Here is a 27,724-nt window from a genome sequence, read left to right on the forward strand (position 1 = left end):
TAACAACACTGATATTATGAGGTGTTATTGCATTTTGATGGCTGTATAAAAAGCTGATTTGATTTAAGGAGTTGCAACATCTTGCCTATGACAAGTACAATGAAAAGAGTTACAGGTCTATCCCTGCTGTTAGAGTTTGTTTCGATTGAAGGTGTCACAGTTAATGAAATGTCAGGACAAAGGTCAATACTGACAACCCACTCCCAACTGTAGTTTACAACCCTCACACACTCACTCCACGAAAGACAGCACAAACACAAGCAGCATGATGAAGCACCTGCTCTTTTTGGGGATTGCTTTTGCTGCACTCCACATCAGCCATTCAGAGATTCCAGGTACATCAAACTATTTTCTTCTTAAATTACAACCAAGCATCACTTTATAGACCCTACATTTACTTTTCTGAACAGGCCAGACTGTCAGCACATGGCCTAACACTGATCCCTGTGTATTGTTGCCTTTTGTAAAGTGTACTTGCTAAAATATGGCGTCTAATAGGCTATATTTTGTGTATTATTGAGCCATTTCTTTAATGTATGTATACCATTTTAGTTTGACTAAAACTTAATCACGGAGATAAAGTTTTACCTTTAGACCTTTCAGAGCAACATGGCGGATACATTGGCGCTTAGAGCTTCATGTTTTTCTGTAACATGTAGACTAACGAAAGACTGTTGGAGAAATCATATACAATACAACCATGATATCTGCATGTTTTTGTGTGATAAGGAGGAAAGAGATTCAGTTCAATTAGAAATCAATTCAGTTGACAGAAAAAAATGGTTTAAGTCTAATTTGCAAGTCTAGACAGGAGTCTTGCCTAAACCACGGCAGGATGTAACTGTATTTTACCCTGTTTACTGACTTTATGTTCATGCTGTAACTTGAAGCCATCAATGATTGTAGTAACCTGTGAGCAAAAGAGAATAGATGGTATCCTCCATATACTGTTCTGAAAATGTTATTTACACACTGCTAATGATTTTGCTATGCTGAGTGGACAATTTCTTCCAGACTTAGAAACACTTAGATCATTTTTGTCTGAGCCTCTTATGAGCATGATGAATTGAAATTATGTCAACCTGCAACCTCATCTCATGTGTAAATCCTTGGGAAGGCCCAAATTTTCAGCTTCTGTCTAGGAATAGGCAGTTAGCTGATTACAGTAGTTTCCCTCCAAATTCAAATGTATTTCTGTAAAATAACCGTTTGAATCCACTTCTCTTCTATGAAGCATAAGGGTGGAAGGACTGAAAATCTACCATAGATTACATGTTTTATTGCGGTCATAAAGAAAGGGAGTGGGTCTCCAGTGACGAGGTTAGTTAAATATTAGTTAGGAGATCACAGGTATTTGTTGATGATTAGCCAACAATGCTTCTGACCAAAATACAGAATATGAATTTAGTGTCAAGTTTTTTTCAAATTTAACTTATCTCACGTAAAATTTGTTTTTATCATCAAAACAGATTTCTGTTATTTGCCCCAGAGTGACGGTGAAGGCTTCAACTTCTTATATGCTGTGTATTATGATGCTGCCCAAGATCAGTGCAGTCCTTTCATATACAAAGGTGAAGGAGGAAATGCCAACCGTTTTCGGAATGAGAGAGAATGCATGAGGAACTGCTCTGCGAATGCAAAGAACATCTACCCAATTAATGGTAAGATAATTTTATGAATTTGTAGTGATTCAGTTTGTTTAGCACTTAATATTCAGTCTTAAATATGCAAACTGTCCCATGTAACTACTGCAGAGAGAGACAAAACATAGATGAAACCAGAGTACAACCCTGTCCTTCCTTGCTGCTTTCTGAGGACTTAATAACATGAACTGGCCAGTGAGATAGTTATATGTCCTAAAAGACTATGAAAGGAACCACTACATCACAAGCCTCCTTGATTGCAACTGAGCATGTGGCCTTTTTGAGTCATCTGACAACCATAATTTAAGCAGGGGATCCTAAATAGAATTTGAGTGCAAAACCTCCATATTATCACTGGCAAAACAACAGAGTTTGATATGTTCATAAATTGTTCACATGTAATGTTCACATGGATTTCTTTGGTGTCTGCAAGAAAGACACGTCAGCATTAGTAATACGCCACCAAGTGGTCAAAGAAGAGGACTACAATGATAAAAGTGTGAATGAATATGCCTGAGTAGTTCTGATCGGTTCAATCTGTACTTTTTATATTAATATTAATAAACTGCAAACACTGATGATGATGATGATGATGATGATGATGACAAGAATGATGTCTTCTCTTCACAGAAACTCAAGCTTGCCGCTATAAAAAGGCCATAGGCCAATGCAGTGCTCAGATTATGAGTTACTACTACGATTCTGCTCATGGCAAATGCAAAACATTTTTCTGGTCTGGATGCATCGGAAATGGAAACAGATTTAGCAGCTATGAACACTGCAACGCCACCTGTGCTGGCATCTATGGTGAGCAAAGATCTCTCCTGTGTTCACAGTGACTAACTATTTATGTTTATATATATATATATTAATACATAAATGCAGGCATTAAAAATACTAATTGAGTAACAAAAATGTCGCACACTATTTTTTTTTAACAAGATGACGATGGTAGTGATGAAGAGGAGGAAATTGAATCAGACACACCTATTGGTAAGTAAACACAATGTATTTAGAGTGATGGCTAAAAACCATCATAAGTGCACAATTTTAATTTGCACAATAATTTGACTGAGTTACTTAGTTAATATAACTGGTTGAAACTATATACATAACAATGCAATTATGTGGTTTATTATTTTTATGTGTCCTCATCTGTCACAATGCTTTAACAGCAATCATATGTGGAGTTTTGCTTGGTGTCATCATTGCTGCTGTCCTCATAACTGTCATCGTCTTAACTGTAAAGTCAAAGTAAGACTTTTCTTTTTGTCTATACCTTTAATGAATGATGTAAGACTACAGCTAAAAAGCAATAGCATCATACTCACCTTTATTTTCATATTTATTGTACTTATTCAGGAAAAAGAGCTCCAAGAAAAAGGCACCAAGGAAAAGTAAAGAACCCCAGCCTGACTCACCCCTTCAAGAGCAGGGGATTGAAATGGCATAGACGCTAATGTCACCTCATTAACAACATCTGGATTTTTTACCTGCTTAGTTTAATGTTATAGCTCTACTGATACCAAACATGTCAACATTTAAGTTTGGCCTTTTTTTTTTTTTTTTTTTGCTTACAACACCCATTACATTTTTTTTATGTTTTATTTTGTTTCAGCTTTATTACATGGGCATAGTTTCATTTCTTCATTCAGTAAACCAAAATAAATCATGATTATTCAAAGTCTATAGGAAAAAGAATAATAAATCTGAATCAATTAGTAAATTAGTCAGATATTCTCTTCTGTTGAAATGTTTTCAAATATGTGACCCTATAATTATGTCAGTGTTGCTAAAATCGCATGTCGCATCATCACCTGGCTCACTGATTTGCTGCTGTCAGAGGTCATGTGGATGCATGTGCCAATTCAAAACCTGACTCGTATATTTGGGGCTTTTTTGTATAGTTGTGCCTACTGGACACTCTCTATTATTATGTATTCCTGCACAGCATCTGTCAACATGTCAATATGAGCCTCCAAAACTCACATCTATATGAAAATGAATGACTTTTATATTATTAAATGTTCATGCTAACTACTACATTAACTACAATCCTTTTCATTGAGTGTTTCAGGTCTATTAAGTCAGTGTGTGAAAAGCAACAAACTATATTTGTTCAAATGTTTTGGACAACAATATTTAGAAGAGGCACATTGTAGTGAATTGATTTGCAGATTAAAACAATGTCTCTAGTTACATCGTGTCCAGGCACTTTTTAATAGATTCATCTTTCTATAAATATAATACTCACAAGAACCACCCAAAATTCTTATTTCTGCTCTGAGGAGCGAAGTCCGAGGAGGGAGGAGGTGCCCTGGTGGAGCTAAGACTGAGGATACATGTGGGCCTCCTTTACTGAAAACAGTGAACACCATCCATCCATTATCTATACCCGCTTATTCCTTAACCAGGGTCACAGGGATCTGCTGGAGCCTATCCCAGCTCTCTTTGGGTGAAAGACAGGGGTACACCCTGGACAGGTCACCAGTCCATCACAGGGCCACATAGAGACCAACAACCACACACACTCACACTCACTCCTATGGGCAATTTAGAGTCACCAATCAACCTGACATACATGTTTTTGGACTGTGGGAGGAAACCAGAGTACCTGGAGAAAACCCACACAAGCACAAGGAGAACATGCAAACTCCACACAGAAAGGCCGGGTTGCGAACCCACGACCTTCTTGCTGTGAGGCAACAGTGCTAACCACTCTTGGTTCTGAACACCGTGACACATAAACACTCTGCCCCCTTATTTGGTATATTTACATGAGATGGCAAAGAAACAGCTGCGGATTATTACTTTGTTTTTCCAACAAGTCAGACAAGCCTGCATTAAAAATGTCAAATAATATTATTAAGACGATCTGAGTTAATCAGTGTAAACATCGGAGCTTACAAACGCCTATATATATGAATACAATAAAACAATGTATGCGTTAGGTAGCTATAGCATCCTTTAGCAGCACGGGAGAGGTGAAATTAAGCGAAAAAGGAAGTAGTCCGATGTTACTCCAGGAAGCTTTTTAATCTTTGGCGTGTAGTTGGCGAGCGGCCGACCCGGCAGACGCTACGTCACTTCCTTAAGTTATTTCCATTTGTTTGTGACAAACGCCAGCAGTTATCCAGCACCGTATCTACTAAAGGTAACCTCACTGTTTTAAATTACATCCTGTCAGGGTGGAAGCCACTTTACCTTTGTTGTCTGTAATGAAACTGCTGTACTCTGAGCTTATACAGGAGCTGTAGCGTAAACCAAACGTGTCAGCGTTAGCAAAGAGGAAAACGTGCGTTCGCCAGAAGTTGGTCAGCTAAGGTTAGCTAAGGTTAGCTAGTTTGGGTTAACTGGCTGACTGTTGTTTGCTGCCTTATTGTAGTGCTGGCTGACTTGCTGACTGTTGTAAGCTGATGGAGTGCCCTCATCTGAACTCAAACGTGAGCTCCGCTGTCGACTCCTCCAGATTCCCCAACGGTACTCCGTCCTCCTGGTGCTGCAGCGGTAAGACAAGTGTCTGTCCCTCCTTTCACGCAACGCTACCAAGACACAATCTTAATGTAAAAGGACATTACAAATGTCTGTCTGTGTCAGCCTGATATGTGACCTTACCGAACAAGTCACAGTCCCAGTGACGCACGAAAGAGTGGACCATTGTTATATTAAACTGTATATTTCACACTTGAGACAACCTCTCCTTTTATCTCCAGTTTGCAGGTCTAATAAAAGTCCATGGATTTGCCTTACCTGTTTGATGGTCCACTGTGGAAGGTAACTGGGTGTTTCTGCACTCATAGCAGCAAACATAGCACAGTGATAACATAAATAGCTTTAATACACAGCTATGTCCTTTTGCCTTTGGCGACTTTGGGACCAACACATAGATACACATAGATAGGCTAAAATGAGCATATCACATTAGAAATATTAACACAATACACACTGAGTATTTGGATTGTTTGCGCTTTCCACAGGTTCTGTCTATTGTGAATTATAATTTCATTCAAGCCACAAAGTCAATTGTCTCTATTACAAACTGTGGCAGAAATATTTTGCAACACTTACTACTATTTTGAAAGTATTTCCAGAGTCCTTGAAAGATTCTTATGACACATGGATCAAAATATTCCGTCTAGTTGTTTAATCTGGAAGGGAGTGGACAGGACTGACCTATTCCCACACATTGTCAAGGAGTTTTCCTTTACTCAGGCAGATACTTTGAACTATCACTCAAATGTTATGAAAGGCTAATCATAGTAGGCACACATAAGTGTTATGGTCTGGTAGTTGTGACCAAAACACTACACAATCATACATTTTTAAGCATAATTTAGGTAAATACCTGGTGTTCTGTTTATTTTCAGGGATTTCCAGATGCTGTGCGTTCTAAAATAATCTCCTTCTTTTTAGATATGTGAATGGACATGCAAAGAAACACTTTGAAGAGAGCCAAGTGCTTGGCAATACTCAAAGGAAGGGTGAGAAACAGGAGAAAGAGAAATCCTATCACTCTGTTTGCATGGACTGTAGCAACTACAGTGTGTTTTGGTGAGTATCCTTCATGGCAAGCCTATCTATATCTACAATCTTTGAGTCTCCAAGGGGTGCTGCAAAAGTACAGTCATAAAATCTTTAAATAGTCAAAGGAATGTTGTCCTTTGGTAACAGGTACCAAATGGGTTTTTAAGATCAGTCTTTATTCATGTACCAAAGCTTGATCAGTTACTTTGCAAGTGATTCAACGTGATTGGAATATTAATTCAAAGCAAAGCACAGTGATCCAAATTTTATAGTCATAATATTTGAGGAAAATTTCTTCTGGCACATATACACCTTTGGTTCAGGGCTAAATGCTACCACAGAGAAAAGTGGCGGGTATATTTACATTTATTGTGTTTCTTAAGGTTGGGTTTAATTTGTCCAGATTGCAGTAAGTACATTGTTTTGTGGCTTGACTAATGTGGACTTTACAGTTACAGATGTGACGATTTTGTTGTCAATGATACCAAACTTGGGCAAGTACAGAAGTTGAGAGAACAACTTCAGAGTGTAGAAAAGTAAGTAGATCTTTACATTTACACAACGTCTTTTACACTGTCATCATTAGATTTGCTGTGCTATAATAATTAAATTGATTGGTTTTGGCAGTTTCATATTGTTTGCTATAAAAAGCAAAGTTGAGATGTATTTGCCACAAAATCAGCCTTAAAAGGAAGATGCATGCAAAACATATTTTATATGATTAGTGTCCACATGAAATTCTTTTCTCTCTTCAGCTCAGCACTGATAGGTGACAGGCAGAGGAAAAGAAAACTTCAGGAAAGCCCAGTTCCAGACAGCAAATTGTTAAAAGACAATGTAAGTACCTAAAACATTATAATTGATTTTCACAGTTGTGCTCTGGCACAAAAAGACTGTACAACCACTCACGGTTTGGCCAGACCTTCCTCTTTACAAGTCTAAAATCATTCTGTAGTCAGGGTTTCAATTAAATGAGTTACAGCTGCCTTTATAGAACTCTACACAAATTGACTCTCACAGTATCTCTAGTTTAAAAGTAGCTTTTTAAGTCTGCTTTTTTTTCTTTTTGTTTTACTAAGTCATGTATGTATATCTTCTTTTTTTTTTTTTTAGGATGGGGCAGCTCCAGGGGCTACAGGACTGAGGAATTTAGGCAACACATGCTTCATGAATGCCATTCTGCAGTCCCTCAGGTAAGGCTTTGTGCTGAAGATGTTTTTACGTGGGTGGCAAACCGGCTTTTCTGCATGGTTCAGTAGCTCTGCCCCCGTAGACCCAGGGCCCCATGACTAGTCATCCTTTATTAATACAGTCTGGAGCACAGTCATGGGGATTACACAGGCTGCTTGGAAACAAGACACAATCAAAGGCCAAATTTCTCACCAAACACACATTTGCAGGACCCAGTCCTGTAGGATTGTACTAGTGTGTTCATGCATTAACTTTATACGAAGTTCATTTGATGTTACTGTTGACTATCTGCAGTATCTGTCTTTGTATTTTAATTATTAAAATGTAAACTGTCATGTAGAGAGTGAGACGTGGACAAGCCTGCCAAATACAAACTGTAGGGCAGATGGTTTAATATTGTGCACTTGAGTGTCAGAAAACGACAACTCTATCAAATCATCTATTTTCAAAGACAATATTCATAAGAACGATTTAACCCAGCCCACACTTTTGTGCATTTAAAAGCATTTTGTTTGATTTATCTACACATAAAATGCAAAAATATATATGTATATTTGATCATTCAGTAGGTTCATAACAACCTAATGTGGCTTATGTATTACTGGTCTTAGGCTATTTACATAATTGATTGCAGTTGTTCCTATGTGTTAGATTTTTGTTAAATTTGCAAAACTCAGGTTTCATACATGAAATGTGTTTTTACAGCAACATCGAGCAGTTCAGCTGTTATTTCAAGGAGTTGCCTGCAGTGGCTCTGCGTAGTGGTAAGACGGCAGGAAGAAGGATGTACCACACCCGCAGCCAAGGGGACAACACTGTGTAAGGTTCTCTTTTGGAGAAGGGAGGATGTATTGGCTTGTTGGGCATTGAGCTGAAATAAATTTACTTGAGTTACACTGGAAGACAGTCTCATCAGATGTCTATTCCTTATAAGGTTTCTAAAGAGTTAGAAGCAAGAGCAAGAATAAAAGTTCACATACCAAATAGAAGTATTGTTATAAAATGAGTGACAAGAAAAAATAATATATTTATATATGCAATCAATAACTGCCAAGTCTTTTTTTTTTTTTTCTGTGAAAGTCTTTTCTTTAAATGTAGATGGTACTGGGTTGTGTAGTGGATAACAAGATTGTTTTATGTTGGGCAGGTCTTTGGTGGAGGAGTTTAGGAAAACCCTCTGTTCCCTTTGGCAGGGGAACCAGACTGCCTTCAGTCCAGACTCCTTATTTTATGCTATATGGAAAATCATGCCAAGTTTCAGGTATACCATAGCACTTTCTTTTTTTGCTGTCTGTGTGCTCAAGTGTAGCATGTTATAGTCAAAATATTGTAACGTGTATGCCACATGACGATGAAAGTTTGGAAGGCTGTTGTGAGTTATTACATTAACGTCATTTAACCCTGTGTTTGTGAGTTCAGGGGCTATCAGCAGCAGGATGCCCATGAATTCATGCGTTACCTGCTCGACCACCTCCACAGGGAGCTCCAGTACAGTCGCAATGGGGCAACTTTCCCACTCACATCTCAGGAGGGGGTCAGACTTGCCACTACTGAGGGCAAATGCTACATGTAAGTAATCTAATCTTTTTTTTTTTTTTTTTTTTTTTTGTTTTTTGTTTTTTCAAACGGTCTTTTGTGTTTTTAATTATCTTATCAAAGTGGATACATTTTGTATTGTAGTAGGTATACCACAGTTTATTAAAGTGTCTGTTTTCCTTAGTTGTTCCAGCAACACGCATTTTGTTTTTCATTTTGATATTTACAGAAATGGGACTGCCAGTGTCGTCACGTCAATATTTGGTGGTGTACTTCAGAATGAAGTCAACTGCCTGATATGTGGGACAGAATCTCGGAAGTTTGATCCATTTCTTGGTAAGACAACTTTTGAAGCAGAGCTCAGAATCCATCAGTGATTTTGTGATCTAGCAAGGCTTTTTCAATTTCAAACATTCTTATTACCACTAACTCAATGAAATAATGTTAGCACATATGAATGTAAGTGTGGGTTTTTATTGGATAGCAAAGATCTACACTTTTGTTTTGCTGTGCAAAAGTGTTGTTCAATATCACAAAGTGAATGTAAGAATGTAAACCCAGCCTGATCATTTCCTTTTTTAAAATTTCCACTTAGATCTATCTTTGGACATTCCCAGTCAGTTCAGACAAAAGAGAAGCAAGGACCAGGAGCCAGGACCAACATGCACTTTACGCGGTAAGTTTCCCACTGTCAGAGGTACATCCTGACATTTCTTTGGCACTATCAACTTCAATTCATGAACTGCTGAGATTATATCATCTCATATTTATTATGGTTTGTTTTTAGATTGCTTACGCAGCTTCACTGACCTGGAAGAACTTGATGAAACTGAGCTGTACTATTGCCATAAGTGTAAAAAGCGTCAGAAATCCACAAAAAAGTTCTGGATCCAGAAACTGCCAAAGGTAGAAGACAGAAATTCTCACCTTTTATTACTACAAACTATCATGATGATTTATTCTATCAAAGTAAAGTAGCAGGGCAAATGGTTGGGGAAATGGGTTTTGGTATGATGAATTAATTATAATTTATTTCCAATTGTAGGTTTTGTGTCTGCACCTGAAGAGGTTCCATTGGACAGCCTTTTTGAGAAACAAGGTGGATACCTATGTGGATTTTCCACTGAAAGGCCTGGACATGCAGGGCTACTTACTTGAGGTGAGATTATAACAGAAGAGATGTTCATCATAGAACATTAGTTCATCACATTGTAGTTTTGAAACTGGATAAACAACACAAATAATCCATCCCTATATTTCTGTTTTTCCACTTTAGTGGAAGATTCCAAAAGAAAAATAATTTTCTGAAGTCATCACTGTGGGAAATTTTGTTGGTACTACCTCAGTTGTACTTGTAGGGAACATCACAATTCCACAAGAACCTAGTGTACATGTGCCAAATTTAACCTTTGTAATGATTGGGTTTGGTAACTTAGAAAGAAGCCAAGACACTAGTCACACTATGGAAAAACCTTAAGCAAAATGGAGGAGAAAGCGTGTGAAATATGATGGTGAACTGTAATGACTGCATTGTAAGTTGGGCACAAACAGAACAGCCGCAGACAGCATGAAGACTAGACTATTTGAAGTGTATATATTATAGAAAGTTTGTTTATATGAACTAATTACAGTAGGTCCTTTGCCAAACTGGTGAAGTGATTTTTTTTTTTTTTGTTGTTTTTTTGTTTGTTTTTACATCGATTTGATGGATTTAGAGCCCCCGAAGAAAAGCCTGTCTTACAGAAAGATTGCTGTTGGCCTCAACCTGATCAGTTATGATGCCACATCTGTAAAATCATAGGAATTGTGCATTGTATGTACATTAATGGATGAGATGTTTAAAGTATCAAAGAAATATATATATATAGTTCTAAAATTAATTGCTAACAGTACCAACTGTAATGTGTTTATTATTCGTTACTGGGATCACTGGGCGACTGGTGGTAGATCACCAGCCAGCAGCGCGTTTTCAGGACTGTGCAGGACACTGACAATTGATTTAGCCTGGTGCTTCCTAGTCTGAGCATTTGTTCAGTTGGAAAACAGCAGGGTTGAGTTGAATGTTAACTGCATTTGTCAATGCAGGAAATGTCATGTACTTCAGCCATTTATATGTCAAAGATCAGAAAAGTATTTACCTTCTATATCAAGTGGCTCTAGGGGTCACTATTGTACAGCAATTGTTGTTTGTCAGTGGGTACAAAGGAAAAACTGGTATTTACCTTCAAAATTCTTACTTTTTGTTTTTTTATATAGTTATTTTCATTTTTGAGTTGGTGAAGCCTTTTATAAAAATACCCATGATGCCTCATTAAGAACCCAGGATTGTGGGATTTTGCAGTAACACGAATTTTATACAAGACTTTTTTGACTTGTGTGTCTACCAAACACCCGGCCTCTGTGGCTAAGCTTTTAGTTTTCATAAGTTGCAAAACTGTGAAGCATGATGGGATGGATATTTGAGTCCAAAGAGGAAATTCTTTTTTTTTTTCTTTTTGCAGCCAGAGAACTCATTACCAGGGAGTTGCCTGTATGATCTTGTTGCAGTCGTAGTACATCATGGATCTGGGTGAGTAGATCTTTAGCATCTTTGACTGGATTTTATGATTTGTTTTGATGCTTAAAAAGCAGGATGGCAAGGAAAACTTTGGTAATTGTTTTCAATATGAAATGGATCCTAGCTTAAGCAGGCAAAGAAACATATTATAACTGATACACATCCCCACTGTTAGTCCCTTCTGTTTACTTTTAATTTGCTGTTTAAAAAGCACTCACAGCATCCTCGTGCCGCAGCATCTCAATGACACTTGTTTATCCAGCTGACAGATAATCTCGTGCTCACATGTATGCAAGATGTGCTTTTGTCACCATGGTAGCAAAATTAACAGATGCATCCATGAACAAAAAAATGTTTGAAAAATCAACAGTGAACCATTAATCTATACATTATCATCTGTTCGTAAGTCACCCATTCGCTATAAAAACAAATCAGATCCAGTTTTGTTGAAGACCCATGTGGACAGCTGCAGTTTAAAAATTCATGTAGCTCTTAAATGCTGAAAGGCATTAGGCTGAGAGTCCTTCAAAATGCTTTTATAGGGTGAGAGGAGCTATTCATCAAAGTGCTGCTTTTTCACCTTTTGCCTGTAAGTGGCAATGTTGCGCTGCTGTGTTGTGACACTAAAATGCCCCCCTCACTTTAGCAACAGTCAGTAAAGTCTTGTAAGCAGCCAAGACAGCTGAATGTGATATGTACCTGTGTTTATAGGGTCGGATCAGGGCATTATACAGCATATGGGAGCCACGAGGGGCGCTGGTACCACTTCAATGACAGCACAGTGACTCTAACCAATGAGGACACAGTGAAGAAGGCTAAGGCCTATATCTTGTTCTACGTGGAGAAGAGTGGTGAATTGGCCTCGGACAAGACTGCCACGAACAGCACAGCCACCAACAAACCTGCTGTGGACACAGCATCCACAAACAGTGTTTCTTCAGAAGCACCTTCTCAGGACAAGGTTACAGTAGCCACAGACAGTGTTTTGATGGATGCAGCAGCCTCACATGTAGTTACCTTGGACAGGAACGTCAAAGGGAATCCCACCATGGAAACTGTGGGCAAAGACATGGCTGCACTGGATGAAGCTGACACAGTTTTAGTGAAGGCTGCAATAAATACAGATACCTCAGACAAGGCGGCAGCAGAGGAAGCTGACCAAGATCTACAAACTGTTGGACAATGATTCCGTACTGCCTCAGACCAGGTCTTCACATTTTGGCTACACCTCAATCACATTTCTCACAGTGCTTGATTTTATTGGTTCATTTTCATGTTTAATGTATGTGTAACTATTTAGTTTCTATGATCTGCATGACAGCAACACATATAATTTGCTGTTTGATTTGTCTAGTTGTTTTGTTTTTTTTGCATTTGTTGATTATGTATTCCTCAGATGAGGTAGACCTCACCATATATAATAGATTCCAAAGGTGATCGTTTAAAGTAATGAAGTAAAGCTTTAGCCTTGGAAAACCTCAGATGGTCCAATGTCTAACCTACACTGATGAGATTCATTATGTCAAGAAACGTTATTGGAACAATATGTGGAGTTTCCATTGTTTTTAAAGTTTTAAATTGTATAATTTACAACTCCTAAACACCTATTTGTACTTTTTCCAGTTAAGGGAGATTTTAGGATTTCCAATGCAGTGCATTTATTGACCAATAAGTGCTCATTAAGGCTATAGAAAAGATGTTTTAACTTCCTGTCAAGAACCAATGTGAAAAGAAATGATTTTTGTCAAATTGTATTGTCTGTATTGGTACTCTAGTATCATTTAACATTTTATGTTGTTCTGAAATGGGGTTAGACAGAGACCCTAAAGAAATTCCTTTTACAATATGTTTTGGACAAAGTGAACGTGACAAAATACAAAAGATAACATCTCTCTTTTTTTTTTTTTTTTTTCAAATGTTTGCTTTTTTAATGTTTTATGATTTTATCCACTAGGTGATAATGTTTTTAATTCCAGTCCCTTCAGTTATGAATCAAATTAGTTAAGCCCTATATTCTCATCAAAGATGATCTCATAAAGATGAATTTTACAGAGTTATGAACTAGTCAAACTGTTGGTGCTTTGGAAAGTGTGATGCAATAGGTTAATGTTCACAGTGCAGTTTAAAAAATAAATAAATAAATAAAAGCAAACTGGGGGGACAGACAGAACAGAACTGAAGCCAACAGAGTATTAATCTGTAAGAGATGATTAAATAAGTTCTTTGACAAGAAAAGTGCCAAGCATCTAATGGTTCTTGCTTTTCAAATTGTTTCATTTCCTTGGCATTATAGTAAACTGGTCTCTTGGTTTTAGAATATTTGGTCAGACAAGAAAAAATGTTAAACCTGATTTGTAGCCGAACAACACACAGAAGCAAAAATGAAAATTAATTTTTAAAAAAACCTAGTTTACCTAGGGTTCTGTCTGCATATACCATTGCTAGATATATTTCTATATTTTTTATATTTTCTAAGAACATAAAAATATAAAAATACATTTGGCAATTTATATACTAGAAAAAATGTGAGTAGACATGCAAAATTTTCAAAGGTGTTATACTTGTAGTCTGTGTATACTTGTGTACCTATAATGCCATTTGATGTTGTCAACTGTACACATAAGATGCATCGTCTTTACATGTCCAATATAATTATCTTAAAATCTAAGTAATGGCTTGTAATGGAAAACAGCCTCTGATCTGTCTGACCTTATAAGAGAGAGCACGTTTTTAGCAAGCCTGTTTTTTTTTTTTTTTTGTTGTTACTCATCCCTCTAGTGAACATCTCCATCCATCCACCCACACCAACATAAGAGCTCCCCTCGGGACACGTGCCAGCCAGTCAGCTTTCTCACTAAGGCAGGAACAAGTACTCCTGTATGCTGAGGAACAGCTGCTCTTCCTCTCCTGCTCACAGGTGCCTGTGGCCTCGCTACTCTGTCCCCGTTAATGACACAAGTGCCCCCTTTTCCCTCCTTTTTATCTCTTAGAGGCCAGGTCACAGCTGCTAATAATAAGGTCCCATTACATTGTGTTTGGTAAATCAGAGGTGTGGTAAAGAACATAACATGGTGAGTCACAGTACAGACTGTAATCAGCCTCTCCACAGTGGCATTTCCCAAAGTCCTGCATTTTTTTTTTTTTTTTTTTCTAAAAACTGATAACAAGTGGAACAGGACATAACTGGTAATGTTGCACGGAGTGATGATGTAGATATGATGGCATTTTTTTCTTTCACCATCACAACATGTCCTCTGTACTCTAATTGGGCAATTTTAAACAAACACACTGACGCACGCCGTGTTCCTTTAGGCAAATTCCTATATAACACCGCGCTCATGACTTTCACTAATGAAACCTTGCCAGGGTTTGGTAGTGAAAGTACCAGTCGCTCTAATTATCTTGAATATGAGAATATTAGTTAATAGGTCAGTAAAGTTGTATTGTTATGCTTTCATTTTATCCAGTAAAGCAGGTGTCACCTGATGTAAATAGTGCCTTTGTAAATTAAGTGTTGAGACTATACGGTATTGTACTGTACTCAATTCAGTAATTTGTGATGGTGCTGTAGTATAGTTGGCTGTTCTTTTTTTCCTCCCTACATGATGTGGACAAAATGATGTCAGTAGCTACTGTTTTTTTTTTTGTCAGTTTTTCCACCAAGAAAAATCTAGAATTAAAACGACACCCCAAAGATCCCCCCTGCAAATATGTTTTAAATTTTCTTTAAGTAATATTTTATGTCAGATATGGTTTTCCCATAAAAAGTGCACTTTCCCCTTTAAAAATGAAATTAATTAAAATGTTAAAATGTCATCTGCTCTGCTCTCATTACAAAAATAATGAAGGTGAAAACAGCCCTCTACTGTCAAACTGTGAACATGCACAATTCCTCAAGTTAAACATCAAACTAAAGAAAATATATATGTACTGCATATCTCTGAGTGGATGTGGATTTTAAGCCTTAACAACAGCTGAACATTTTAACAAGTGAACTATTCAGTAACATTGCAGGGCTACTGTGTTGGAGTACATTGTGGAGGTGTTCCTCTTTATTTGTGGCGTTCATCATGTATCTGTATCTGACAACTAGGCCAGAGCAGTGTAAACATCTGGCTCTGTGGATGCTTTCTGCCTGCTGAGAGCCATGACAGATGGAAAGGGAGCGTATGGCTCAAACACTTCCATCTTTGACTGTACCCGCAGTTGTCTTCCCAAAATAGCCTGCACTCCACTACCTTATATGTGCAGGCCTCCAGCATGTGCCTGAGGAGGCATCATGTATCTAGGACACACAATACAGGCTGCAGGCTGATTGTTGCTGCCTACCAGTAGGCCTATCACTGCCTCCGGGACAAGGCCTCTCTTTCTGTCTTGGGACAGCTTACCATGCATCTTACCCAGCTCAATCGTGAGTGTCTCCTCCACCTTTTCTCCTTCCTGGACAAGGACAGCCGGAGGAGTTTATCCCTTACCTGTCATCAGCTCCGTGGTGTCTTCCTGGACCCCTGCCTCTGGACTCTTCTTCATTTCAGCTCCCCGTGTCAGCTAAAGAGGGACAACTTTGTGCTGGGACCATCATTACGTTACCTGACAATAAGCTGGTATTCCAGCAGAGTCCTGCAGGTGTGCAACATTGAGGACTGGCTGAAGAGCTCATTTCAGAAGGACATTTGCAGTAAACATGAGAACCTGGTCAGCACTTTTCTGGCCCATGTCTGCCACATGTGAGTGTTTGTGTGTGGTTCTCCCCTGCTTTGCTGTGTATTTTGGAATGACTTGCAAAAGATTTTTTTTTCTGATGGACAGCAACAAAGTAGACACAAGATGAACAAAACCTCAAATGATGGCTTTAAGGCTTGTGCCCTTTAAATAATTGCTGGCTTCTTGTGACCTATTGTAACCTGTATGTACAGGTTGTGACAAGTTCAACAAAAGCTTCATTTATCTGACTATATTATAACACATTTTAGAGATTAACTTATCTTCTAATTCTCAAGAAAAAAAAAAGGAAAATAAAAAAAAAATATTTTTCCTGCTTGAATCTCATTGGTTTCCCCAATAGATTTAACTTTTGTAGGTTGACAACATCACAAACCACAATCACAAATATGATCATGAAGCTGAATTAGCACTATTCTAATGCAACCTCACCAAAAGCAAACAGAAGTAGCACTGGATTTGTTCAGGACACACTGTATTGTCATATTGTCAGTCCCTGTAACTGCTTTTCACAAGATGAAAATACTACAGCCTGAGGTTTCACTGTGCTGTGCAAAACATGAAGGTTTTTGTCTTAAAAAATTACTTTTGGTCAGATCTGTCTAGATGATAATCACACAACTTCTTTTTTTTTTTTTTTGGGTGATTCACACCCACCACAGGGAACAAACTGTTTTCATTTAGAGGCACATGACGGACTGAAACTGCCATGTTTAGCTGTAGGCAGCAGGGAACAAAATCATTACAAACAGATGGTGTATCCGGAGCTGGCTATAGAGAGAGAAACTGTCACATCTGTGGGACATGATTTTGATTCTATTAACTAACATAACTGTGGTCAGATATCAAATTATATTTACTGAATGATATGACAGTTGGATTCGATAAGCCACAGAAACTTAGCTCTGTTGGCTTTTGGCCTTGTGTGCGTGGCTGGCTGCATGCAGGCAGCCCTGGAAAGGCGTAATAAGGTCTCTGGATAATTTTCTTTAAGGCAGCCAGTAATAACCGTTGATGTGAGGGAGCTTGGCCACCACAGCTGGCCGAGACAAGAGGAGTGGAGAGGGGTTGGCTCACAGGCTCAGTCTATGACCCTGTGAGGATTTCCTGTATTGTGAAATTTGAGATGCAAGACATGAGAGCTGTGAAACCAGTCAGAACTGGAACCACCTACTTTTTCTAGGCCTTCTATCACAACGACTTCAAGATACACTCATTGCATACTGATAAACCCTCCCAGATAGTCTAATGGAGAAGAAATCAAGTGCACGTGACAAGGTGGGAGGGGATGCGGAGAAGCTGTGGGGGTGATAAAGAGGCCACAGACCCTCCCAGTCAGCTGCAGACTGGAGATTTACGCAGGCAGGTGGAGCCTACAATTGGCTCTTTGTTGCTGTCAGAGGAATGAACATGTGCGTCTCTCTCTGCCTGCCTCTTCCTGGATAAGACTCCACGCAAACTCTGACGCCAAGCTCATGTCTGTATTTTTTTTTTATCTTCATGGAAAAACCTATAAACGTAGGGAGCATATCTTTGGACCACTTTAAGGTTAATGTTCGTCTAAGCCCAAATAACTACCATCAATCATTTATCAAGAACTCACTTATTTGACTTTGATTATCTTAAGATCAGTATATACATAAGCACTAATTATGCACCAGGAGATAACATGCTAAACACGCTATGTAATGTGGGTTGAACAATGGGTGGCACAAGATTTTGTATGGTTTTATAAAAATCCTTCCACTTAACAAACCAAAGGAGCAGAATGTTAAATGTACATGTTCGTTCCTCTTAGAGTTCACTGGATAATTTGACCAGACAAAATAACCATTAGGGAACTAAACAGGTCATTACAGAGATGATTACAGGTTCACAGTGCGGTCTTCAGTTTGTGCTCAGCTCAGACAAGACTGCTGTCGATGATGACTGTTTTAATGTGAAGTACATCTCAACAGAAAGAAGGAAACACTAGAAATTATATAGTTTATTATTATCTTATATTTAGATAGATAGATAGATAGATAGATAGATAGATAGATAGATAGATAGATAATGTTTAAACCTTAAACTATTTTGGACCATCAGAAAATGTTGATAGAAAACTATTTTGCCCAAAAAAAAAATGTCTTCAGCACAGTTCTTCAACAAAGTCATCAGCAGGGTGAGTTTACCACCATAAAACACTCACAAGAGGTGCTATGAGTCAGTTTCTTTATCTATTCACAAACATTACTAAATGTAATTGTGTGTGAGAAAGAGGTGAATTGGAAGAGGACAGACTAGGACATGGTGGTATGCAGAGTTATATGCTTTAGTAGAAACAAAGCAACACACAAAAAATTCTGCTCAAAGTGAGGGGAGGTGCCATGAGGGTGGATTATATAACTAAGGTTGATGAAGATTTTATTCCTGTCATGTTTACCTCTATTCCCTTCACATCATGTGCTGCAACTTCTCTGCAGAGACTAACTATATGGCCTTGAGAGGGCACCTGAATCTCTAAATGCCACGAGCTTCGAGATCTTGTCATTCCACTGCTCCACCTCCTCTTTTTTTTTTTTTTTTCTTGCTAATGTCAATATTGTACAATCACATCAGCTGATAAAGCTCCACATTGCGTCCATGAAACAATGCAACAGGACACGTGGACTGACTATGCTATTCCATGTTCAGAGGTTACTAGGGCAGCACCCTCAACACTTCCAGGCAACTGGAATATGTTTGGCTCACATGTGGTAAAATGGTAAGATTATGTAACTTCTTTATGTAATCTGCATCAGTAAACGTGAATGACATCCTCGATCCGCTGCCATCAGTGTGTGTCTGCCAGCTCTGTACTGCTGGTCTGCCAGTAGGTTGCAGTGCTTTTCTGATACTCATACTGGTTAGAAAAATGCAGCAAATACATTCATTTTCACTGCAATAACCTTAGACATCTTTAGAAGCAGGTTCTGCAAAACTGAAAGCATAAGCAAAAATATTCTTTCTATGCTGTAATTCCTCAAACATTCAGTAATTGTTCTGTGTAATCACTACATACCCCATTTATTTACCTAAGATTGTTAAAGGCTGGGAGCCCTTGGGGCAGTGTGTAAAGAAAGGCTAGCATGGCTTAGGCTTTAAAGTGCTCTATCATTACACTGATCCTCTTACTGTATCTCAGTGTTGCTGTTTATGTCTCAGTCACATATGGCTCAGCTCAGGTCCCTGATCTATACTCTCTCCCCCTGTTATTTGATTCTATTCAAGAGCCCTGAGGAACATTCATATGAAAATAAGCACACACATCAAACATTATTGCTTACTTAAGACCAGTTCTTATCCAAATAAACTACTCTCCCTACAATACTGTTTTTCATAAAGCGTGATAAAGATGACACATAGCGGCTTGTACTCCACCACATGTGAAAAGCTGTCATGATTTAATGATCTTGTCTGTGTCACAGGTGTCCCAACCTGCTTTCGCTAACCCTGTCTGGCTGTGGACACATCACTGACCAGGATGTGATCTCTGTGCTGAGGAGCTGCAGAAAACTTTGCTGCCTCCACATCGAGAACTGCGTGCGCATCACCGACTGCAGCTTGGAAGGTGTGGTGGCTTATGGAGGCAGTGTGAAGGAAGTGAAGGTGGATTTTTGCAGGAACATCACTCAGGCAGGCCTGCAGACTGTCAGACACAAGAGGCCAGGCATCCAGCTGAGTGCAGAGAGGAGCGCTGATATGATTCCTGACAGCAAGCCTGAGGTGAGGGTGCCACTCAGGAGGACACTGCAGAAAGTCCTGCAGTTCTCCTGAGATATCCTTTCACATGAACCTCAACAAAGCATTTCTATGACATGATTTAAGGACCTGACTGTGCTATTCTTTTATTTGACTTGTATTTATACTTAATAGATGTGCTTTTGTGCCCTTTTGATATCTTTTTATACAACACATCTTGATTGTGAGCTTTCCTTTAAAAAAAAAAAAAAAAGCTTTTTAAGCCATCTTTTATTCCATGTTAATTTTCTTAATTTTATTTAGCAGGGCTTTAAAAACTGTAACACACCCCTGTGTTTGAACATGTTCCCCACTTTGGATTCCCTGTTTAAACATTTCTACACCTTATCCTAACAAAGGAGCATTACACATACACACACACACACAATTGAATTGTAGGAAATACAGTCATTCACGTTCTTATCAAGAGTTAAATGAGAAGATCAATGTCACTCTCCTGCAGTTAATATGCAATTATAGGCAGGAGTCTAGTTTAGCATGCTGGAAACCGGGAAAATAGCTTGTCTGGTTCTATCCAAAAGCAAGAAAAGTCTCCTACTAGCACCTACAATTCACTCACTAATAAATGTGTTTGTTTTATCTGTTAAAAAAATACAACTCACTATTTTAAGAGGGGTTATGTGCTGAACTTTTTTTTTGCCAAGAAGCAAGTGCCAAGAAACCAGCAGAGACTCCAGGAAATGATTGCTCCTGCCATGTGAAAGGACAAAGTGCCTTTTTTCATATAGTTACAGTTTGTATGGATGATCCAAGCAAGATATAACTTGTTAATTAGTCAGCTAAGCTATGCTAACGTTCAATATTCTGAATTAATTGATTTTTAGATTAATAGCACACGTACACAATGCATGATTACACAGGGCAAAAGAAAAAAAGGCATCTGCCTGCACTGTGTGCTGTCTCTGTCAGGGCAAGACATGTCAGCACTGGGAGGAAACGTTCTCCGAGGGCAAAGTGGCCTTGTGCCTGAGCTGTGATTGGAATCATGTTATATAAGACTGTGAATCATATGAAAGTAGGTTAATTAGCGGAGTGTGTCTGTCTGTAAATGCCATGTGACAAATTTATTTCAGGCTGCTACTGTAGGGCACTCCCCATCCTGTGAATGCAGCCCTAAAGACTGTGTTTAGACAAAAGGTTAGCTTCATGAAGAATACCTTTTTGTACCAGGAAAGGTAGACATGTGCTTTTAAAATATTGTTCTTAATATGATACTGTATGTTTTGGTTTGTTGTTGTAGTTTAAGAAATGTCCCAATGCTGCTTTTTCTACTTTTCTACATGTTTTAGTGCTGATACTGACAATAAAGTTTTTTTTCTGAATATGCTCAAATTTCTTTCAGCATCATCAATACAAAATATTCCCATTTTCAAATTACTGAAGTTAAGTGAAAAAGTGTACTACCTACTGTTTAACACAATAATGTAAGAAAGAGAAACAGAAAAAGCCCCAAATCAACAGGATAAATATAACTCTACTATTGAAACAGAGGCTCACTTTGTTGATGCCAGACAACAAGTGCTCTGTTATTTTTCTTGTTGCTGTTTATTTGCCGTATTTAATAGCAAAATACTTTCCAGTCAATACCAATAAGAGTTATGAGTTTGCGGTGTGGAGACTGAGGTCTACAGTACTTCAAAACAATGACGGGACCAAAACATGTAACAACGTGACTATATGAAGAGTTACTGCTCCATTATTTTCTGTCAGTGGCAGGTTTTTATATGGGTCTATGATTTCAAAATAAGACAAGTTCACGTATATGTGTAACACTGAATGAGTCCTTATTTATCCAGACCTTTCAGTCTATCAGAATTATAATTACATTTTCTAAGTTCAGCCTGTAATCTGAGGGAATGCACAGAGAACGTAATGGTCTGTACCAATGAACAGAAGGTCAGTTTGTGTCTGATAAAAGTGGCCACTATGTTGAATATCGTTCTGTTAAACTATGGCAGAAAGTCACACTCACAAGGTTGAATAAGCATTTTCTGTATGGGATGTTGTGTGATATTTAAATTATTGTGTGAAGTCATAAATACTGTATGCAGAGTATCCGCCATTCAGATGTCAGACATTTTTTGTATTTTTTGCTGGTTCTATTCAAACTCTATTCTCTTGTTGTATAAAAACTGTTCAGAAGAGAGCTGGATGTGGACTCCCACATGCATCTGAATCCACTGGGCTCAGACCTTTTAAAACCATCCTGCCTGTGATGGAAAAGACTAGGTATGGGGGTTTAGGGCTTGCCATGTCTTCAAAGAGACCACACACTTACAATTACAACCCTCCTTTATTAGAAAAGTCTGCTGGAGGTTTAGGGTTCAAGAGTATTTATGCTGAATATTGTTCCCACAGTTTTATGTGGAGCATCAATCAAGACAAAATGTTTTATCTTTATGACGTTGCTTCAGAAGCATTGTTAGTGTGTTGTTTGTGTGTGAATGGCCCGAGGAGTGTTTCACTTGAAACACTGAAGGACGTTTCTTTTTTTATTCTTTATTATGTAACTCTTACTTGATAGACACAAAACAGTTTATATTTAGAATCTAATTATGTATGCTTTCCATAGTGCTTCAGCCGAATAATTCACCCAAAATCCTAATTAGCAAAATAACGTGATTGTATCTGCCAATAAAATATTGAAAAATGTGAATTCATTACTTGGAAACTAAGCAGCTGCATCAATAATAATCTCAGCAGGCCAAACATAATATTTACAAAAAAGTAGAATTCTAACTGTGATATGAAATAACAAAACACCAGATTACTATTACAGTGTTAATTACCAATAATAATATGGCTTCTTATGCTACAATATAGAAAGTAGAATGAAACTGAAGAGCTAGAGGAAGAGTTTCAAAATTGCATGGTAGTACTTGAGTAAATGGGCTTAGTTTCTACTAAATGAACAGCAAGATTTCAATCCTGTACTCCAGACAGAAAATTATATAAAGGGCTAATTCCAAGGGACTGATTAAATTTGTTACTCTTACTCTATTAGAATAGCAAATTTCATTAAAAAAATGCAGCTGAGGGAAACAGCTAACCCTCTAATCATTTTAATTAGCTGCTCTGCTCTCGACAAGTGGCATCACATGGCAACGAGAGACTGCTATATTAATGATGTGACTTTTTTTTTTTTTTGCATGTACTTAGGAATATACATGCTTGTTAGATTTTAATGTGAATTGCAAACAACAAAAGCTTTCATATTTTCATTGTATCATTTGTATTTTAAATTGTGTTATGCAAAAACAAGATTTCTGGCAGGTGACAGTAGCATAACAGTAAAATATTAAAAGCTCCTAGATTTTCCTCATTTCTTCATCAAGTGTGCTACATTGCAAACCTCCAACTGGAAACTCAAAGACTTTAGACAGGTTTTTTTTCACAGTACAGCCTGACTTACCTTTACATTTAAAAATACACACAAACCATGTTGTATCCGGTTTTGTTCACTTTGTCTGGCACTTTACCTGCTTCTGTGCTGGATGTATTCAAGAGAAACACTCAACAGAACCTGATAAAACACTCACAGATTTTAATTGGCTGGATTGAAAATATGTGGCTGGTTGGATATAAAAATGTCAACAGAGTTAATGTTATTGTGAATGGTCTAAAATGGAATATATACATGTACACAGTGCAAAAGTTTTTTGTTTTTTTTTGGCAGAGCCTTTGTGGAGCTAGCAGCACAGGCCTTTCCCCCTGTGTGAAATATGAGCTGATAACTACAGGATGCTGGGCTGAAGAAATGGAGGTAAAAGGCAATGGGTAACCATTTCATCCCTTAAACCTGAAATCAGCAGTTTCCTGACAGCCATATAAGGTCAGCCATGGGAGGCATTTCCAGTTTCCACCCACTGATTACTCATCCATGGAGGGGAGGAGGCAGCCTTGAAGATTCAGCAGATGGGAGGAAGGAAAAGAAAAAAGGGAGGGTTTGTACTTTATGGTGTTTGAGTACTTTGTGTGTTTGTGAGTGCATAACTGAGTGCTCATCCATTGCCAGACTCAGGGAGGGGCTCTGTTGATCTCCATCTCACTAACTACAAAGGACATATGAGCCTGTATGTCAGGTGTGGAGTCACTAAACTCCACTGATTTTTAGAACCCAAAGCTTATAGTCATAAGACTCTGGGGTATAGGCTGTAATCTAAAACTCTTCCAATGTCGATGAGTACTGCAGTCTAGACAGAGAAAGCATGTGTTATTTTCTATTGTCTGAGGCAGATTCAAAATATTTTGTAAATTATTCAGTTTCTACCTCCATTATTACATGTAAATATCCATGTAATGAGCACATTTACACTGGGACACCAGCTAACTCTAGCCAAGTGTCTGTCAAGAATAAATGCGAACAAAGACATGTTGGGATTAGATAAAAAATTTGTATTTTTCAAATACAGTGTAGCTTCATCTCTTATTCCACCATTTTTTTAATTGCACTTAACTAATTCCAAAGATGATGTAAGACATCACTCGGTTCTTTTTTCTAAACAAAATTGGCAGGGGCTTTTCTAGAGTATAATGCTTTTCATTTTATTGTCCTATTGTGCTATTGTAGAGAAAAACATTTGACTGTTACTGTGCACATTATTTTGCAGACAAATACATGTACACAGATCTATGAACAAACATAATAATATATAGCAATATAAACAGTTACAGTACTTACTTTAATACTATAAGTATGTTTTAATAATATCTGAATGCTTAATTTTACTTAAGATTTTGCATGTTGTGCTTGTAATGGAGTATGTTTACAATATCGCAATTTTTGTGAAAGACAGCCTCAAGGACACAAGAAGTCCAGGGAAGAGACCATGATTGTGTCTGTCACAACAAAAATAAATAAATAAATAAATATAAATAAATAAATAAATAATGCTCTGGAGCTGCAACACAGACGGAGGTTTGACTCAGTTGTTGGCAGTCTCTCACCTCCCACTTTCACATGCTGTGAAACCACATCAAGATTTGATCCCAGTTTTATATGCAGACTTTGCTGGGAGAACTCAGCATTAATCCTCCCTCAGTGTGAGCTTTGCTGCATGTACACTTTGTCCTAACAGGTACATTTGATTTTCTGGATACTATATCTAAACGCAGTGCAGATTTTTTTTTTCCTTCCATGTTATTCTGGCAGACTCATTTTCCACATATTCTGTGTGTGGCTGTGTGTGTGTGTGTGTGTGTGTGTGTGTTTTTGTGTGTGGTTCTTCTTTCCTGTCACCCATAATGCATTGTGTAACATGTCAGACTAAAAGGGAGATCTTGCATAATCAAACTGCTATTGTAATAGCATCCAGAAGACAAATGGCTACTTTCATTTGTCCCTCAATCTATATCACTGTGGATTCAAAGAGACCTACAGGTTTTTGCAAATCTCACATCACAAAAGGTGAAGTGAGGTAAATGCAGCCACCTGTTTTTGATGATCCAGACTCTCATTGACAGCAAGCTCCAGAAATCACTCTATTTTCATAAAAATATGTATTTATGCACACATTTCTCTCTCTTTGTCCCTTGACACTTTGCATACAATCTAATGACTCCAAATTTGATTTCCCTGTGGTTCCTAGCTAACTTGTTTTGGCCTGAGGCTCAACACGAAATAGGAGGCAAGAGCACACAGAAGTGGGGCTACTGCTCCCCTGTGAGCCAGAGGATGGATCTATTTATGGAGCTGTTTCTGTTTCCGTCTGTCAGAGCATCCACAAAGGCTGCCGAGCTCTGGCCAGAGTGCGTGCAAGGGAGTAACTGGATCACTAAAGGGGAAGACAGTGAAGACACTGATGATAATCCTTGGCTGGGCTTCAGGAAAGGACAGAATCAAATACAGTGCAGGATGCGAAGGAGCACATTGAGCTGATATCCCACAATGTGTGCTGTTTACTTGTCTCCCATGTGGCCTAGTAATTAGACAGGCAGTATGAGGGGCCTCTGTGTCTGCTGTCGATCACAGCCTCTACAGAGAGGTTGCATACTTGGAGCAGGCTGCCTACCCAACTGGTCGCACTCTGCAGGAGATGTAGGAGGACAGCCAGCCTCCTCTGACGTTAGCATGGATAGAGGACAGAACAGCAGATGACATGTGCAAATAGGAGTGGGAGGCTGAATAAAGCACGCTTGTGAGTCACCGCATAGGCACATGAGCACTCCTAGATACTGTAATAATATGCTTTCAGCTTGAGTTCATAATGCATTCACTTTTTGTTGCACTGAAATTGTAGTGGGAACATGGATAAAAAAATATTAAGACAGCAGCAAGAGCTCTGTATGTTCTAATGCATTAATGTGTGAAAACCATTTCTGTTGTAGTTGGTCACAGTACAGTTGATTTGAAATACACTATAAACTGTGGGTCCAGTTTAATCTACAAAAACTTCCATTTTACAAAGCCAGCTATCCTGAAGCTTACTATTTATTTTATGGAGCGGCAAGACGTCTTCAAAGGTAAAACAACAAAATGAATGAATGAATGAATAATTTATTTAATTGCTCTAGAAATGAGTCACTGTATCTTTAATCCATGAAAGGATAAAGTACGGTCCGACTGTAGTATTAAGGAAAAGTTTATTTTTGAAAATTTTGAAACATCTGGTGTTATCTGGCATTGAAAAATAGGCTGAAATATTTCTACTACACTGGCAGAAGTTTTTATCACTTCCTACAAGAAAATAAAACTTCAACAACTGAGTTTTTTTTTCAATGACCAATGTTTTAGAAGCTTATCATATATTTTGAATAAAAAAAAAAAATAGGCAAAACAAGTAAGAAACAAAAAAGTATGTTGTCCAGTAAATGTGGTGGAGAAAAATATTTCTCTCTGAAATGTAGTAGACGTACAGTATCATAAAGCGAAACTTAAATACAGTACTTACTGTACAGTACAGTACAGTGAATGTATGCATGTACTTTCCGCTGCTGGTTATTTTCACTGTGCAACAGAGCACAGGTTATAGTTAACCCACAGACTTCCACCCTCATTCACACAATTTCCTGGACGATCTATTGCTCAGCTGTGACATTTTAGCTGGTTCTCTGTGAATGTTTTAGTAAATGAATTTTCTTACCTGATATATTTCACATAGTGTTTTGTTATATTCTCCTCAAAAGATGATGCCAAGGTCAGGCAAGGGGTAGTAAAAATATCTAGGAGGTGTTTTCGTCAATATCTTCCCCCAGAAGCTCTTTGGAATGAATAGGGAGTTACAGTTTCCAAATTGTGCAGTATCCTGTTGTAATTGTGACTCTCCACATCAAATGGTCAAAAGTCACACAGTTAAAACCGGCAGAAATGTAGGGCGCTTGCTAGACCTTCCTTGTGGGTTTGCTGACATTGCACAGAAATATGTGTTAACAGTTAAGTTTTTTTTGGTCAGCAGTGTATTACTCACTGAGAGAACCTATGACGTCCTTTTCGGTAAACAAATGTTTAGTCATGCTGTTGGGTGTTTAAAACTTGAATCCACAAATTAATCTTTTCACTAATGAGGGAGAGTTTGTAGCCTTTCCATCTGAACCTCATGGTGCACTGCAACACGTTGACCCAAACTGAATCTTTGTATAAAGTACCCTACTGTATCTGTATATGTAATAAGGACACATTGCTTTATTTTATATTACTGTATATATATTTTATATACTGTATTTTCCATCTGGAAAGATATTTCTTTCTTGAAAGCACTTAACAAACTTTTGATACAAAGACTTGCAGATTATATACATTAGATTTATTCTAGACACCTGGCTGAGATCA

General features: G+C 38.1%; 3 protein-coding genes across 3 annotated transcripts; all 3 read left to right on the forward strand.

Annotated features, from left to right (window-relative positions):
- Positions 1 to 247: 247 nt before the first annotated feature.
- LOC113133351 (kunitz-type serine protease inhibitor bitisilin-3) lies at positions 248 to 3,201 on the forward strand. Its single transcript, XM_026312116.1, has 6 exons — positions 248 to 335; positions 1,470 to 1,661; positions 2,274 to 2,450; positions 2,586 to 2,636; positions 2,819 to 2,897; positions 3,006 to 3,201. The coding sequence occupies exons 1-6, from the start codon at positions 266 to 268 to the stop codon at positions 3,094 to 3,096; spliced, it is 660 nt and encodes a 219-aa protein (XP_026167901.1). The 5' UTR covers positions 248 to 265; the 3' UTR covers positions 3,097 to 3,201.
- Positions 3,202 to 4,706: 1,505 nt separating this feature from the next.
- Positions 4,707 to 13,342, forward strand: usp3 (ubiquitin specific peptidase 3). Its single transcript, XM_026312154.1, has 16 exons — positions 4,707 to 4,797; positions 5,029 to 5,150; positions 5,357 to 5,417; positions 6,057 to 6,194; positions 6,620 to 6,703; positions 6,923 to 7,004; positions 7,281 to 7,360; positions 8,064 to 8,177; positions 8,506 to 8,619; positions 8,778 to 8,927; positions 9,124 to 9,230; positions 9,490 to 9,570; positions 9,682 to 9,800; positions 9,940 to 10,053; positions 11,396 to 11,463; positions 12,163 to 13,342. Exons 2-16 carry the CDS (start codon positions 5,060 to 5,062, stop codon positions 12,635 to 12,637), a joined length of 1,878 nt encoding a protein of 625 aa, XP_026167939.1. The 5' UTR covers positions 4,707 to 4,797; positions 5,029 to 5,059; the 3' UTR covers positions 12,638 to 13,342.
- Positions 13,343 to 15,605: 2,263 nt separating this feature from the next.
- Positions 15,606 to 21,278, forward strand: fbxl22 (F-box and leucine-rich repeat protein 22). Its single transcript, XM_026311930.2, is given in 3 exon segments — positions 15,606 to 15,650; positions 15,652 to 16,178; positions 19,623 to 21,278. Coding segments are annotated over 3 exon segments (921 nt in total). The 3' UTR covers positions 19,972 to 21,278.
- The last annotated feature ends 6,446 nt before the right edge of the window (positions 21,279 to 27,724 follow it).

The sequence above is a fragment of the Mastacembelus armatus genome, chromosome 6 (genome assembly GCF_900324485.2).
Source record: "Mastacembelus armatus chromosome 6, fMasArm1.2, whole genome shotgun sequence".
NCBI lineage: Eukaryota > Metazoa > Chordata > Actinopteri > Synbranchiformes > Mastacembelidae > Mastacembelus > Mastacembelus armatus.